Below are 17,209 nucleotides of genomic sequence, written 5' to 3'. Positions count from 1 at the left end.
ATGAGCATTATCAGCATCATTTTTTCTATGCAGGAATATATGTAGTTCATCATCAAGTCCCTCATAATATCTTTCTCCTCTGCACTCTATGCTCCACCTGAGTCCTGTATTTGAAGATCAAACTTTCTGTTCAGCTCTGGTCATTTCAACAGGAACATTTGAAATTTCCATTTCATTGGAAGTCCATCTTTTTCCCTGGAAGAGGATGTTCAGTTTTGCTGGGTAGCTGATTCTTGGTTGCATTCTAAGCTCTTTTGCCTTCTGGAATGTTATATTCCAAGCCCTACAAATTCTTAATGTAGTTGCTGCTAAATCTTGCATGATCCTGACTGCAGCTCCACAATATTTGAATTGTGTCCTTCTGGCTGTTTGTAATATTTTCTCTTTAAATTGGAAGTTCTGCAACTTGGCTATAATATTCCTGGGGGTTGTTTTTTTGTATCTCTTTCTGGGGGAGATTGATGGATTCTCTCAATTTCTATTTTGCCCTCTGCTTCTAGGATGTCTGGGCAATTTTCCTGTAGGAATTCTTTCAAAATGAGGTCAAGGCTCTTTTCCTGATCATGACTTTCAGGTATCCCAGTAGTTTTTAAATTATCTTTCCTGAATCTGTTTTCCAGATCAGTTGTTTTTTCAGTGATATATTTCACATTTTCTTCTAATTTTTCATTCTTTTGGTGTTGAAGTATTGTGCTTTGATTTCTTGTAAAGTCAGCAGCTTCTGTTAGCTCCATTCTACATCTGAAGGATTTATTTCCCCAGAAAGCTTTCTTATCTCCTTTTCCATCTGGCCAATTCTGCTTTTTAAGCCATTCTTCTCCTCAATAACTTTTTGAACTGTTTTATCATTTGACCTAAGCTGGTTTTTAACATGTCATTTTTTTCAGTGGTTTTTTGAATTTCCTTGACTAAGCTGCTGACTTCATTTTCATGTTTTTCCTGCATCTCTTTAATTTATTTCCCCAATTTTTCTTCTATCTTCCTTACTTGATTTTCAAAATCTTTTTTGAGCTCTGATACAGCCTGAGCCCATTTTCCATTGTCTTTAGATGCTAAAGTTGTACTTCCTCATCTTCAGAATGAGTATTTTGATCTTCCTTGGGATCATAGTCAAAATATTTGTCAATGGTCTGGTTCCTCCTTTTTCTCTGTTTACTCATTTCCCCAGCCTGTGCCTGGTTTGGGGGTGCTTCCTGAGCTTTTGGGCTACCCCCCCAACAAGGACCTTGGTGTGTGAGGCTCTGACTGCTCTCCTGGTCTATGAATGACCACAAGCACACCCCTTTGCCATGGGACTGGGGGGTTGTCCCTATTCTTTGGGGGCACCTAGACTGTGACCAGGATCTGAATGTGGTCAGAGTCCATGAGTGCTCTTCCAGGGGCATAGGAAAGACCTTAGAAATCTCCCTCCACTCCCCTACCTTTGGTGGGCTGAGCACTCAGGGTGAAGTTGCCTGGAGGGCTCCTGCTTGCTGGCTCTTCCTTCTGTTTCTTGGATCTAGGCACACTGACTGCCAGAACTGTCCTGAGGGCCTGGGCTTCAGGCTCCCTCTGATATAGGTCTTCCTGCTGATCCTCCAAGTTGTTCCTGGTGCTTCCCGGGGTGCAGGTCAGGAAACTCCTTCTGCTTCCAAGACCCATATTTCCCAGGTGCTCTGGGGCTGTTCCATGGAGGCTGAAGTTTCTTTGCTCTGGTGGGCCACCACTCTAACCCAGTGGATTGGAGTTTTTCCACTATTTTCCAGGTTACCTTGGGCTGCAGAATTGCCTCACTGGATGTTTCTGTGGGTTCCATTTCTCAGAAATTTAGTTGGAGTCATAATTTTGAGATTTTTGAAATATTTTGGAGAGAGCACCTAAGAGAGGCTCTTCTCCTGCTGCCATCTTGGCTCTGTCTACCCCCCCCAACATCATTCTTATACCATCAATTTATATTTTTATTCATGCTTCATTATCTAACCGTGTTTCCATCTTTTATATGAATCTTTCAGAAGTCTAAGTTGATCAGTGAATCCCCATTATATTCACATGTCTCTTAAAATAACTCCCTCATTTTATCCTCATCAGAATTGTTTATATATCCTAAGATTTTCATTCTTTAGAACTTTCCGTCCCTCTTAGACTAACTTTCCATGTATAGGTTTCATTCATGGGATTCTACTCATCTTCTCTCTAAACCTTTTGAAATCTGCTTGTCCCAAGTCTAGGATTCACATCAGATTATGTTTAACTGTTCTTTAGTTCATTGTCACAAATTCTGGGATGATCATCATTATCTTCCTAACCCCCCCCCAAAGGTTCTCACCACTTTTGCTTCAGTAAACAAAGTATCTCTCTCTTTTTAAAATGAGAATCAGCTCCAGAATAGTAATTAGTCTCCTTGACAGTACTATGGTTTTAACAGATGAAGTCATTAAGTCAAGAAATTTAACTACTCTTCTTTTAGCAGAGAGTTCCAAGTTCATCATGACTATTATATCATGCCTCCATGTGGGCTTGTAATCTCTTTACGGTACTCCTTATCTTAGTACAGATGGTGGTTATTCCAGGAATTGAACATAAGTAATAATGGTGAGGTCTAACATAATTCATCATATTAAAGTCTTTAATCGACTTTGCTTAATGTCTGAACATTATATATTTATATATAGAAATCTACATCTAAATGTCTGGCTGCTGACTCTTAGATTTTTGGTCTTGTGAATTCTTGGGTATCTTTGCATTATTTTTCTTAAATGTTTATATATTTAAATACACATGTTTATGGTTATCAGTCTGATGAATGTATATAGGTAGTTCTTTCTAACTCCCCTCCTTTTGATTAATATTTCAAAACATATCTTGACATATACTTTTCTACTTGTGGAATGGCAACAACAGTAGACCAGGACTGATCTGGTGTCATCTAACTGTTGGACCATAGCTATAACATCTATTGATGCTCTCTTAAACTGTCTAAACTCCCAAATCATCAGGCTCCTTAAATCCCATGACTTACTCCTTCATTCCATCTCAGCCACACATGGGGATGTCACCCATTAGAGTTCAATATTACCCACAAGTCTTCTACTTCTCAATTAAAGATTCTGATATTCCTCCATTTGACTATAACCTTCTATCATTCTTGTGCTTCCTATGGCTCACCCCCTCCTAAATCCATTCTTCATCCTTTTTAAGACCTTCAGACCCTCTGCTTCTTGGTACTGTTGACTTCACCATCTTCTCTCTTCAGTTTTAACCCCATTCAAATCTATACTATTCTTTTCTCTTGAGCCCATTCCTTATTCTATATCTACTCATATCTTGTCAAACTTTATAACCCCAATACACACATTCTCCAAGTCTTCTACTTCTATTCCTGAATGGAACTTGAGGAAGTCATATAACTCTGGTGACTTGGTATATTATAAATTCATTTTATCCATTTTTAGCTGAGTCCTCACAAAAATGAGACAATTTAAAAGTTCTTCTTTAAGAATGCTATCCATATCAAAGACAGAGCTGATACTGTTTGAATGCATATTGAAGTATGCTTTTTTCACTTTATTTTTCCTGAGACTTTTTTTTGGGGGGGGATATGCTTACTTTTACAACATTACTATTGAAGTAATGTTTTTCATGACTCCACATTTTTAACCTATATCAAGTAACTTTCTTTGTCAATGAAAGGGAGTGGAGTGGAAGAAAGGGAGAGAATTTGGTACTCAAGAATTTGGAAGTTAATGCTGAAACTTGCTATTACATATAGCAGGGGGAAATACAAAATAAAATGAAATTATTCTTTAATTGGTTCCATAACTAGCAACTCACAAAGGTTTTTTTCAAATATTTTTTCCCTCTTCAAGCTTACCCTGCTTTCATTTTTCTCTTCTCCCCCTGCTTCCCACCCCACCATGAGGATATTGCTTATTACATTACTGAGAAAACTGAGGCTATTTAAAGTGAATTCCCCTTTGTCTTATTGTCTTCAACTCAAAAATGCTTGATATCATCACCTAGTCTCTCCTGTTCTCTCTTTCTCTCTTTCAATAACTTTTCTGACTGTTAAGGTCAACTCCATTATATTCTACATTCATCCTCTCATTCCTTCTAGCAGATTGAAACCTCTTTCATCACCTCCCTCTCAATTGTCTGAGGCCGAATTTGAAAATGGGTCCTCCTGACTACACTGCTCTATCCACTGTTTCACTTAGCTGCTTCTAATCATCTCTCTCTTGAATTTTCAACCTCTCTACTGATTCCTTTCCTATTGCCTTCAAAAATGCCAATATCTCCTTCATCTTGAAAAATATCTTTATCAGACCCTTCCTTTTCCTTAAGATGTTACCCCTTTTGTCTATCTCTTCTCTTTCATAGCTAAATTCATAGGAGAAACATAAAACTGCCTAGGCTCACTGGTCCTTCATTCTCTCCTGGTCTGTTCATTCTTCAATTGGTCTCTTCATTCCCTCACTGGTCTCTTCATTCTTCAATACTTTGTAATATGACTTCTGACCTTATCATTGAACTTAAACTTCTCTCTTAAAAGTTATCAATAATTTCTTAATTGTCATAGAATGGTCTTTTATTCAGACTTCATATTTCTCAAACCACTTGCATCATTTGATACTGTTGACCACTGTCTCATACTCAAACAATTTCTCAGTTTTCTTTACTATTTCATCATTCAGGTCTTTACCCTGTCTGTAGTTTTCCCATAAGCTCTCATATATTTAAATGTTACCTCTATGCAGATAACTTCCAAACTTAAATATCCTTCCCTGAGTTTCAGTCTTATATCACCAAATAACTATTGTATATTTCACACAGGATACCCTGGAGATACTTCAAAGTAGAAATTTCTAAAACAGAACTCATTATCTTTCATTCCAATCTCACTCCTCTTCCAAATGTTCCTATTTCTCTAGAAGGCACAACCATCTTCCAGCTCCCAGATTTGTATTCTTGGTGTTTTCTTTCTTTATTCATTTTCTATCACCCCACAACTACTCAGTTAACACTTCTTACCATTTCGAACTCATATATATATATATATATATATATATATATGTATGTATATATGCATACCTGCATATGCATATGCATATATGTGTGTTTTAAAATCTGATCCTTTACTCTGGAACTACCACTTTAGTTCAGACCCTTATTCTTTCTCAGCTAAATTATTACTAATTTCCTCTTTTGCTCTCTGATTCAAGGCTCTCTCCAGTTCGATATATTATCCACACTTCTGCCAATGATATTTTTCCTAGTCACAAATCTGACCTTGACCTTTCCCTAATCAGTAAACTCCAACAGCTTCCCATTGCTTCTATACTTAAACTTTTTAGTATTTAAAAGCCATCACTATCTGTCTCCAATTTTCTTTACAGACTCACTGTATATTAATTCCTTTCTTCCACTTTTTAATCCAGCCAAACTGGCCTTCTCTCTTCTTCACATGACTTTCTACTTCCCAGCACCATATCTTTGCACTGACTGTTTTCCATGGCTACAATGCACTCCTTTCTCATTCCTGTCTCATTGAATCTTTTCCTTCAAGAGGCAACTCAAGCATTACTTTCTACATGAAGCTTGCCCTTCAACTGTTTCTCTTCTGCTTCTCAGACTACTTTGTATTTACCCTTTATATGTACCCTTGTTATTTCCCTTATTAGAATGTAAACTCTAGGGGAATTAGAGATTATTTAACTGATATGTATTCCAAGCAACTAATGGTACCTGGCTATAGCATCTATTTGATATATACATTTTAATTGCTTGACAGATGTTATTAAATATGCACCATCCTTGTTAGATACACTCCATCCTTCCATTCTTATATTTGAACCTATGAATTAGAAACCAAATCTCAATCTCCATCACCATCTTTTTTTAAAATTCTATTTCATTTTCTTTGAATTAACTCCATCCTACTTCTCCCCTGCACACTAAGAAGGCAAGGAAAGCAAAATGTTTTACAAATATGCATAGTTGAATAATAAAACAAATTCCCACAATAACTATATCCAAGAGAGGTGGGGGGAGAGGAAAAGAGAGACAGAGACAGAGACAGAAACAAAGAGAGACAGAGAGAGAGAGACAGAGAGACAGAGAGCGAGAGACAGAGAGCAAGAGAGAGAGAGAAGGAGCATACTTAAATATCTCCTCCTTTACAAGTTAATCACCTCCCAAATTTGCCTTTCTTTCATTACACATGCCCTTAAGTCTTTAAGTTACATGTCCAGGATTCCATAATACTAGAAACTCAGCTTCTCCATATGTAAAATGGAAGTAAAAGATGGGAATATTATTTAAGACATTAAAGATTCTCTATAAATATGATATATTATTGTTATTAGGTAGGAAGATACATTTTTATAAGTTTCATCACATCAACCCTTCAAACCTAGTTAGGGAATGGAGGGAAATAATGTACTTCTGAGGTTTCCTACTAGAGCTAGGAAGCAGGATATTCCCCTTTCATTTCTCCCTAAGGCAGGGCTACTTTATTCTTCATGACATTTTTTATATTTTTGAGAGGAAATAAAATACCACTTGGGTTGTTCGAATAAGGCAAGTGGAGGAGTGTTTCATCCTCCTCCAGATGCCTGCAGGCACCACATCATTCTCTTATAGAGTGTATTTGAGGAAGATCATGGTTTCATTCCTGTTTGTAGGGCCAGTGGAGAATAGTTCACTGAGGGGTTGGAGAGGATACTCTGGTAGATTGGTTTCTTTGGAAGCCCCAGAATATACAATCTGATCTATGTACTTCATGCTCTGACAATCATATCCCAGGACTTTTCTCCTTGGTGTAAGGGGCCAATCAGAGAGAGAGTACTTGGTTCAAGTTCTTAGCCTTTTTTTCCAAGATGGAAATTTCAAGCTGAAAATGTCAGTGAAATTAACAGAATTATGGAGTTTGGTCTAAGAAAAATTTGAACTCAGTCATTTAGTAACTAAAATGCAAGACTTTAAGAAGATCTCAGTTTGAATCCTGCATCAGGCACTATAGTCATGTGATCCAGAACAAATCAAATCTCTTAACTTCTTCCAGCCCCAATAACCACAGGATTATTATAAGATTTAAAGAGATAATATAGGTAAAGAACTTGGCAAACATTAGAGTGATATAGAAATATTAGCTCATTATTATTACTTTTAGATGCCTCCTTGTGATAGGACTGGAGCTTCAATAGTTATTTTTAAAGATACATGACAGGAAGAAGACAGCTTTCTGGCCCTTATCAGGCAACAAGTGGACAGTGTCAGAATGTGTCAGTTTCATGGCCTGCAAAAATAGAGTTGTGTCCAACATATAAAAGAGAAACAAAGTCATTTTCTCTTCTAATAGAGTTTCAGAAGAAAATAATTGAAAGTCTGCTACCCATGGGTTACTTTTCAGTTTTGTCTTGGTTCTTCTTGCCTGTTGTGACAATGGGTTTGCTCTCTGCACCATGGCTGTGGTGTCCTTCCTCTCCTTTTAGAGTTTCATTAATTATACATTTATTATCAGCAGGCCCAGCATCCATTCTGATGCAGTGCAGTTTTAACAACTTTTGTCCAGTGAAAGGTGATTGTTAGGGCAAATTTGAATTTTAACTCTCTAGAATTAAATTTCCTGGTCTAGTCCTCATCTAGAGATTCAACATCCCACTGCCTCCCTCAACTTCATGGCCAAAGCTTTCCACTGTGCTATATGTGAAATACTTTAATGTCCCAGTGTAGACAAGGGAAAATACAGTAACTCAGAGGCTAAGAACTGACCTTTGAGCTGGGAGGTTGCCTTATTCTACACTCAGACTTGGAAACCATCCCCTGGGTTTTTTTTTTCCTTCCAAATCAGGTCATAGGAAGGCAGGAGTACCATTTTTGTTCAAGTCACAACTTTGGCACCAACTTGATGTTAAATCTTAAATGAATCACTTCTGGGCTTGTTTCCTCCTCTGTAAAATGTGTGGGTTAGATTCAATGACCCCATCATTACCCTTTAGCTCTAGTATTAGATTGAGAAGATCTGGAATTCTCAGAGATACCACCTGTAAACTGATGTCACAGTGATTTATAGACACAAGAGTTGTTGTTCATGGCTAGACTTTCAGAATGGTTTAGGGCAGAGTAAGAACCTTCCATTCAACAAAATGCTTTTTAAGTGTCTACTATGCTATTAGTACAATGCTAGGTGCTCTATCCAGCCTCAAAAACAGAACATGGTACATTCTTGAGTGGGACTGAGTTCTTTACCTGCATTCATAAAATCTGATTAGTTCTGGGTCCAGTTGCTCCATTCAGGATGCTTGAATTGACTTTAACAAGAGAAACTGTCTCTTCTGGTAATGTTTGATGAATTCCAGGATCCATTAGAATGTAAACTTCATGAGTGCCAGGACTGACTTCTGATTATATTCTTAGCACTTAATACAGTGCTTGCACAAACTAGAGCTTTAATAGTTAAGTTGGTTTCCTTCCTTCCTTCCTTCCTTCCTTCCTTCCTTCCTTCCTTCCTTCCTTCCTTCCTTTCTTCTTTCCTTCCTTCCCACCTGCCTTCCTTCCTGTCTTTCTTCTGTCCTTCTTTCCTTTATTCTTTCTTCTCACCTGCCTTCTTTCCTTCCCATCTGCCTCCCTACCTCCCCCCCCAAAAAACCTTTTTCTGTTTTCATATCTTTCTGCTCTCATTTTTAATCTGGAAGGGCCATGGGACCATTTTATTTGCTAATATTATAGTCACCCCCAAATCAAACAGGACTCAGATGTGGTTCTAAGAAGCAGAAAGGACCAGTGTTGGTCCTATGTAATAAAGATTTTAACTGGTGATAGAAAGTAGGCTCAAATACTAGTGAAAGATACCAAGGGACTTCAACAAATGTGCCTAGAGTTCTGAAATATGATAATATGTATTATTTTAAATAAGTTTTATCTATATATTTTGTTTTCATCTCACAATTATTTCTGAATATGCCCCACTTACAGCAATAAATCCTCCCTCATAATAATAATAATAACAAAAACAGTTAATCAAAAACAACTGCTATAGTGACTGCCCGATGATGCATTTACCACTTTCTTTCTGTAACCCTATCTCTCTTCTGAGAGTTGGGAAATTATTTCATTAACTGTTCAAAAAGCTTCATATAGAAGAAGAAGTAGAAGAGTTTTGATACACTCTACAGTTTCAGCAAGTGATGGCACAAAGTGAACCCAGGAAACTTGTAAGAAATTGACTTTAAGGGGTGGCTAGGTGGTGTAGTGGATAAAGCACTAGCCTTGGAGTCAGGGGTACCTGAGTTCAAATCAGGTCTCAGACACTTAATAATTTCCTTTGCTATGTGGCCTTGGGCAAGCCACTTAACCCCATTTGCCTTGCAAAAAAAAAAACCTAAAATATTGACTTTGGAATTTTATTGCAAAGGAGAAGAGAGATTTAATACATTTTCAATTTTCAAGTAACAATGGCCATATTGTTTCTTAATCAGAATTCAATGTCAGCCATATTTCATTAATAATTAGATCAGAAATATCTCCCATGTGACTAGATAAACTAGGGAAGACTTCTTGGAGGAGATGACACCTCAGTTGTGTCACAAAGGAAGGATAGTTGCTAAGTATATCCAGAAGAGAGAAGATATTCCAGAAAGGGAAACAGTTTGAGCAAAGTTATAGAAATAAAATTGGACACAGATTGTGTTCTCACGTGCATCTGAGACAAGAGAGACCAGTTTGATTGAAATGAAAGACTTTCTTTTGAAAAGTCAGAAAAAAAATGGAGAGGACCTTAAATGCTAGTGGAGCACTAGAAAGAGTGCTCTACAGGCAGATTTCAGAGAAACCTGTAAAGACATATGAACAGCTGCTAAGTGAAGTTAGCAGAACCAGAAGAACACTGTACAGAGTAACAGCTATCATTACTGTGTAATGATCAACTATGATGGATTTAACCTCTCAGTGATATAATGATCTAAGGCAATTTCAAAAGATTCAGGATGGAAAATGCTATCCACCTCTAAGGAAAGAAATATGGAGTCTGAAGCTAAACAAAAACATACAATCTTCACTTTTTTGTAGTTTTTTCCCTTTTCTTTTGTTTCTTCTTTTGCAACATGACTAATGTGAAAATATGCTTAACATGATTGTACATATAACATATATATATATATATATATATATATATATATTGCTTGCTATCTTGGGGAGGGGAGAGGGAAAGAGAAAATTTAGAACTCAAAATTTTATAAAAATGAATTTTGAAAACTATCTTTACAAGTAATGAGAAAAAAATAAAAAAAACTATTTACAACAATAACAACAATGAAAGAATATTGTCTCTAGAGTCAAAAGAACCAGGTTCTGAACTCACTTCTCTTGCTTATTCCCTCTGTTCCCTTGAGAAAATTATTTAATCTCACTGGGACTCATTATCTTTGTCTATAAAATGAGAAGATTGAACTAGTTGACCTCTGAAGGCTTGTCTTGTTCTGGATTTGGGATACTGGGATTCTCTGAATTGAGAGGGAATTCCTTAGGAAAAGAGTAGACAATTATGGGGATTTGGAGCAGAACAATGATGCATACAAAGCATCATTTCAGATCCAGGCAGGACCATGGTTATCATTCATCTGCATTAATTTTCAATAAGTTCAATGAGAATAATTTCTCCCCCTCAACCTGAGTTCCCTTTTCCATGGAATTTATCTGTGATACTGAATGACTAGTAGTCCTTAGAGACCCAACTGCTCCATATAAGGCTTGACCTCAAAGAAGTTCTTGACAGAGGTAGGAGAGTTTGGGTGTGGAACACTTCACATCATTTTTATCAATATACTGTTTAATTTTGCTGAACTTCCTGTTCTTTTTTAAAATTTTTCATTATAATAGAAAGCTCTCTGGGAGGATGAAAGGAGGGAAAAGATGTAGTAGAAATATGATTTATTGTAAAAGTCAAAGGTAGCAATGAAAATTTTATTTGTTGTGTAGATGGACATGTTCTTAATGCCCTTGAATGGTTCCTAGGTGAAGATTAAGAGGAATATCAAAAAAGAGAATTTTAAAATAAAAGTGTTGTCCTAGAGGAAAAATACCAGCTTTATTCAAGTCCATGTCTATAATAGGATTGTAATAGAACAGATGCCTCACTGGACTGACTGATCTGGATTTATTTTCAGGATTAGTATTTTACCCATTGTGCTCTGCTTCTCCTGTGTGGCTACCTTGAAATCTGAATTTTCTAATGTTAAAAAAATTAACTAATAATTTTTTTCATGCACCATATATGTGATTTCCCTCTTCCACTGCTTTGTTTTTCATCTTCGGTATTTCAGTGTGAGGGTGTGTAATTCCTCAGCTTAGTCAAACAGTGGGAACATATTTTAAATTTAAGGCCAAAGAAACACATTTTAAATTTAAGGCCAGGTAGACCCTGCTTTTCAGCTGGTATTTTAAGAGATTAATCCGACCTGCTGTGACCTGAAAAAAAAACATCTGAATAGAAAGATCAGTACTCCTACCTAAAGCTGTTTGTTTGGATTAAGATCCGGTAAATTGAGTGGGGAGTACTAAGGAAACTGAGGTTTTTGACAATCCTCAGTTATCTAAGATGGAGCCTGGTTTTATTTTGGGGGGTAGAATAAATGTTTAATTAAAAAGAAAATTAAAATTAAAAGAAATTATAAAACATGGACTCGCAATCACTAAGTACCATCTGGGCACTGTTAATACTCCATGTGAATAAGTTCTGGCATTCTCTGCCCCTCAGGAGGTCCAGAACACCATACAGTTTTCTCCAAGTATTTTTAAATGGGTTTGAAAAGAGTAGGAGTTTCAGAGACCTCTGTAGTAGGGGCCTGGACTAGATAAGCTCTCATATTCCTTTCACTTCTAGCATTCCATCAAAGTCTTAATCTAGGAATCTTAGACATAAAGCAGTAAAAGAAAAGGCATGTTCAAACAGGGATTTTTTTATGCAGAAGTATAGATCAATTGCATTGGAATCAAGATGGCAAAGTAAACAATAAATCACCATAATTGTCCTATATTCACTTCCAGATCACCATAAAATAGCAACCCAACTGCAGAACAAGCAAAAAGACACAGTGAAACAATCTTTTAATCCAAGAAACTTGAAGGATTGACCAAAGGGTGAAGGGAGAGAGAGGACAAACAGAAGGAAAAATAGAATGGAGGAAAATACATAGTTAGCTATCAAACTATGAATATGAATGGAATGAACTCTCCCATAAAATTGAAGCTAATAGAATGGATCAAAAACCAGAATCTTAATGTTGTTTACATTACATTGAAGCAGAGAGACACAGAGAGGTGCTGGAGCAGAATCTATTATGCTTCAGCTGAAGTCAAAAAAAATAAAGTAGGGTGGCAATTCTGATCTCAGACAAGGTAAAAATAAAATTAGACCTAATTAAAAGAGACAAGGAAGGAAACTGCATCTTACTAAAAGGTACAATATACAATGAAGTAATATCAATAATAAACTTGTGAGCATCAAGTTATATAGCTTCTAAAATCTTAAAGAAATTAAATGAATTACAGGTTCATGACCAACCAAGTTGATAGAAAGCATTATGACATATGAAATCATAATTTTGATTATATTAAATTAAAAGCCTTTGGCACAAACAAAACTAAAGCAACCAAAACCCAGACATGATAGAACTATGGAGGAAATTGAATGGTATAGAAAGGAATACACTTTTTTTTTCCTGCAGTACATGGTACTTACATAAAAATTGAGCATGCACTAGGGCATAAACCTAATAATCAGTTGCAGAAAGGCAGAAATATATCTTTCTCAGATCATAATGCAATAAAAATCATATGCAGTAATGGGCCAGGTCTCCCTAAAACTAATTGGAAACTAAACAACATCATTTCAAAGAATGAGTGAATCAAACAACAAATTATAGAAAGAATTAATGATTTCAGCCTAGATAATGACAATAATGAAACAACATGTCAAAACTTATGGGATACAGTCAAAGCAGCTGTCATGGGATATATTGTATCTCTAAATGCTTACATGAATAAATTAGAGAAGGAGGAAATCAATGAACTAAACATGCAACTAAAAAATTAGAGATTTTAAATATTAAATTAGAAACTCTAAAAATTAAAGGAGAAATTAATAAAATTGAAAGCAAGAAAACTACTGAATTAATAAATAAGACCAAGAGTTGGTTTTATAAAAAAACAATAAAATTGATAAACCTCTGGCTAATTTGAGTTAAAAAAAAAGAAGAAAATCAAATTGCTAGTATCATAAATGAAAAAAAAGGTGAATTCACCACCAATGAGGAAGAAATTAAACTAATATATTGGAATTATTTTGCCCAGTTCTATGCCAATAAATCTGATAAGCTAAGTGAAATGGATGAATATTTACAAAAAATAAGTTGCCTAGGTTAAATGAAGAGGAAATTAAATACCTAAATAATCCTATCTCAGAAAAAGAAATTCAATAAGCCATTATTGAACTCCCTAAGAAAATATCTCCAGGGCCAAATGAATTCACAAGTGAATTCTATCAAACATTCAAAGAACAATTGGTTCCAATTCTGTATAAACTCTAGAAAAATAGGTGAAGATGGAACTCTGCCTGACTCTTTCTATGACACCAATATGGTGCTGATACCTAAACTAGGAAGAGTTAAAACAGAGAAAGAAAATTATAGACTTATCTCCCTGATCAATATAGATGCAAAAATCTGAAATAAAATCAGCAAAATGATTACAACAAGTTATCACTAGGATAATACATTACAACCAATTAGGATTTATTCTAGGAATACAGGGTTGGTTCAATATTAGGAAAACTGTTAGCATAATTAATTATGTCAACAACAAACCTATCAGAAATTATATGATTATATCAATAGATGCTGAAAAATTTTTTGACAAAATACAGCACCAATTCCTACTAAAAACACTAGAGAGTTTAGGAATAAATGGATTGTTCCTTAGTATAATTACCAGTGTCTATCTGAAACCATCAGCAAGCATTATATGCAAAGGGATAGGCTAGAGGCATTCCTAATAAGATGAAAAAGTGAAACAAGGTGAAATAAGGTGAAACATCCAGGTGAAACAAGGATGCCCATTATCACCACTACTATTCAATGTTGTATTAGAAATGTTAGCTTCAGCAATAAGAGAAGAAAAAGAAATTGAAGGAATTAGAATTGGGAAGGAAGAGACAAAACTCTTTCTCTTTGCAGATGAAATAATGGTATACCTAGAGAATCCCCCAATATTATCTAAAACACTACTAGAAATAATTAACAACTTTAGCAATGTCACAGGATATAAAATAAAACCTTACAAATCTTCAACATTTCTATATATGACTAGCAAGATACAGCAGAAAGAGCTAGAAAGAGAAATCCCCATTCAAAGTAACTTCAGACAATATATTATACTTGGGATACAGGATTTAGACATAAAAAACAGTATTATAAGCAAACTAGGAGATCAAAGCATAGTTTACTTGTCAAATCTATGGAAAGGGAAGCAGTTTATGACCAAGGAAGAGATGGAAAACATTATTAAAAGCAAACTAGATAATTTTGATTATATTAAATTAAAAAGTTTTGGGGCAAACAAAACCACTGTAACCAAGAGCAAAAGAAGTGTAGTAAATTGAGAAATAATTTTTACAATTAGTATTTCTGACAAAGGACTCATTTCTAAAATATACAGAGAACTAAGTGAAATTTAAAAAAAACCAAGCCAGTTGACAAATGGTCAAAGGATATGCAAAGGTAATTTACACTTGAGAAAAATCAAAGTAATTCATAGTCATATGAAAAATTGCTCTAAATCACTACTTATTAGAGAAAAGCAAATTAAAGCATCTCTGAGGTACCACCTCACACCTATCAGACTGGCCAATAAGACCAGAAAGGACAATGATCAATGTTGGAAGGGATGTGGGAAATCTGGGACACTAACATATTGTTGGTGAAGCTGTGAACTCATCCAACCTTTCTGGAGAGCAATTTAGAATTATACCCAAAGGGCAACAAAAGTGTGTATACCCTTTGATCCAGTAACCACTCCTGGGTCTATACCCCGAAGAGATGATGAAAAAGGCTAAAAATATCACTTGTACAAAAATATTCATAGTAGCCCTGTTTGTGGTAGCAAAGAATTGGAAATTGAATGAATGTCCATCAATTGGGGAATGACTGAACAAATAATGGTATATGTATGTTATGGAACACTATTATTCTATTAGAACCAGGAGGGAATGGGAATTCAGGGAAGCCTTGATGGATTTGCATGAACTGATGCTGAGTGAGATCAGCAGAACCAGCAGAACCAAAAGAACATTGTACACCCTAACAGCAACATGGGGGTAATGATCAACCTTAATGGACTTGCTCATCCCATAAGGGCAAGAATTAGACAAAATTTGGGGCTCTCTGCAATGGAGAATACCATCTGTATCCAGAGAAGGAATTGTGGAGTTTGAACAAAGACCAAATAATTAACTGTTATCTTATTATGTAATTTTGCTATCTCTTATACTTTATTTTTTTCCTTAAGGATATGATTTCTTTTTCATCACATTCAACTTAGATTAATGTATACCATGGAAACAAAGTACACTAACAGACTGCCTTCTGTAAGGGGTGGGGGGGAGGGAAGCAAGATTAGGGGAAAATTGTAAAATTCAAAATAAATTAATTAAATAAAAGGAAAGAAATTTATACTGCCAGTAGAAGGATTTCATCTTCAGGTATGGTTAGACTTAGATTATCTCTGAAGTTCCTTTTAACTTTCTCATTCTGTGAGTCCTCTCACTGATCTTCTTGCCTTGTTATGTATGAGAACTTAGGTCAGTGCATTTAAAAACCCTATTCCATTGCCATCACTTTAGCCTCAATACTAATTTCCGGTTAGGAGCTGCTCAGAAGATTGCATAATACACAATTATGCTAGCTGTGCTGGTATCTTCTGCCATCTTCATAAATTATTCACCATTACCCAGAGTTTAATATGACTTCCCATTTTCAGTTCCACACCATGACTGTTTCCTACTACTTAATTTACAGCTGTGGAACAACTATTTTCATCTGGCAGTGGCTTTTATCACCCAGGATTCCCTGCAGCTGGAGCAGTTCTCTCATGCCAAGTACAATAAGATCCTGAATAAGTAAGTTGACTTTCAGATCGACTAAATATGATATTTTATTTAATTCCAAGAGACTGTCAATAATGTTGATGTTTTCCCTCTTCCTAGATATGGGGATATGAGGCGGTTAATTGGCTTTGCCATCCGTGATATGTGGTACAAGCTTGGTGAGTAAACATACACGTTGAGATAAACACATCTGCACACGCCAAACTCCTCCTTGAAGACCATCTGTTATATGAGCGATGGGGGTTTCAGTGTCGGGAGCTAGAAATAACCGTTTATTACTGTAAGTTCAGCGCTCTTAATAAGAGCCTGATTGTACAGTGAATGAAAGAGGGAGGGATGCACAGCTGTGGAACAGCTCCAAGATTCAACCCTGAAGGACTGCACAAAGTTGGGAATAAGGGGAAGAGGACAAGGCTGTTGTCCTTTCACAAAATAGAATGTGTGGGCAGTTAGCACCCAAGTTATCTGTACAGATTGACAGTTCGTTTTAGAGATGCATTGTAGACTATCGCCTAATATCACAACCTTTCAGTCTCAAGGAGAGGGCTCTATAGACAGAAAGAGATGTCTTTTTATTATGATTGAGCTTGTAAGATTATCCTAGGATCTCTACCTCTTTTGCATATATATATATATATATATATATATATATATATATACATATATGTATGTATATATATGCTTTTGACTTCTTTCTGGCTGGAAGCCCAGAAATGCTCCTGTACAGCAAAGAGTTGGAAAAGGAAGAGAGAACAAAAGTACTTGGTCCTAGGATGAGAACTCAGATCTATTAAGCAATGCCACTCTAATAGACTCTACATCATGCCTTCTAGCTTATATCTAGAATATCTACTTTTTCTTTTCTTAAGAGACTTTTTCTGGGGTTGACCTTCCCAGACCCTTTTCCATAACTAATCTTCTGATCTCCTGATTACTTCTGTCTAGAGCCATAACTGCAGTTAAACACCTAGAACTTTGCCCCAGAGTGCCAGAATTTAGAAATACTTCCCCACTAGTCTTCAGTAGCTACAAAAGTTGAACTTCACACTTGATTAGTAAGAATAATCAAATAAA

The 17,209-nt window shown here is 35.9% G+C and overlaps 1 protein-coding gene across 2 annotated transcripts in view; it reads left to right on the top strand.

Annotated features, from left to right (window-relative positions):
• The window catches only part of DOCK2 (dedicator of cytokinesis 2), a 535,580-nt gene that overhangs the window by 438,603 nt on the left and 79,768 nt on the right, over nt 1-17,209 (top strand). For both annotated transcript variants that reach the window (XM_074212450.1, XM_074212449.1), the window contains exons 31-32: nt 16,047-16,147; nt 16,235-16,293. In XM_074212450.1, coding sequence (XP_074068551.1) covers nt 16,047-16,147; nt 16,235-16,293 — 160 coding nt within the window. The remainder of the gene's footprint in view (nt 1-16,046; nt 16,148-16,234; nt 16,294-17,209) is intronic.

This window comes from Macrotis lagotis, chromosome 1 (genome assembly GCF_037893015.1).
Source record: "Macrotis lagotis isolate mMagLag1 chromosome 1, bilby.v1.9.chrom.fasta, whole genome shotgun sequence".
Taxonomy (NCBI): Eukaryota; Metazoa; Chordata; class Mammalia; order Peramelemorphia; family Peramelidae; genus Macrotis; species Macrotis lagotis.
Note: the sequence above shows the minus strand (reverse complement) of the source record. Positions and strands in the feature narration are given on the sequence as shown.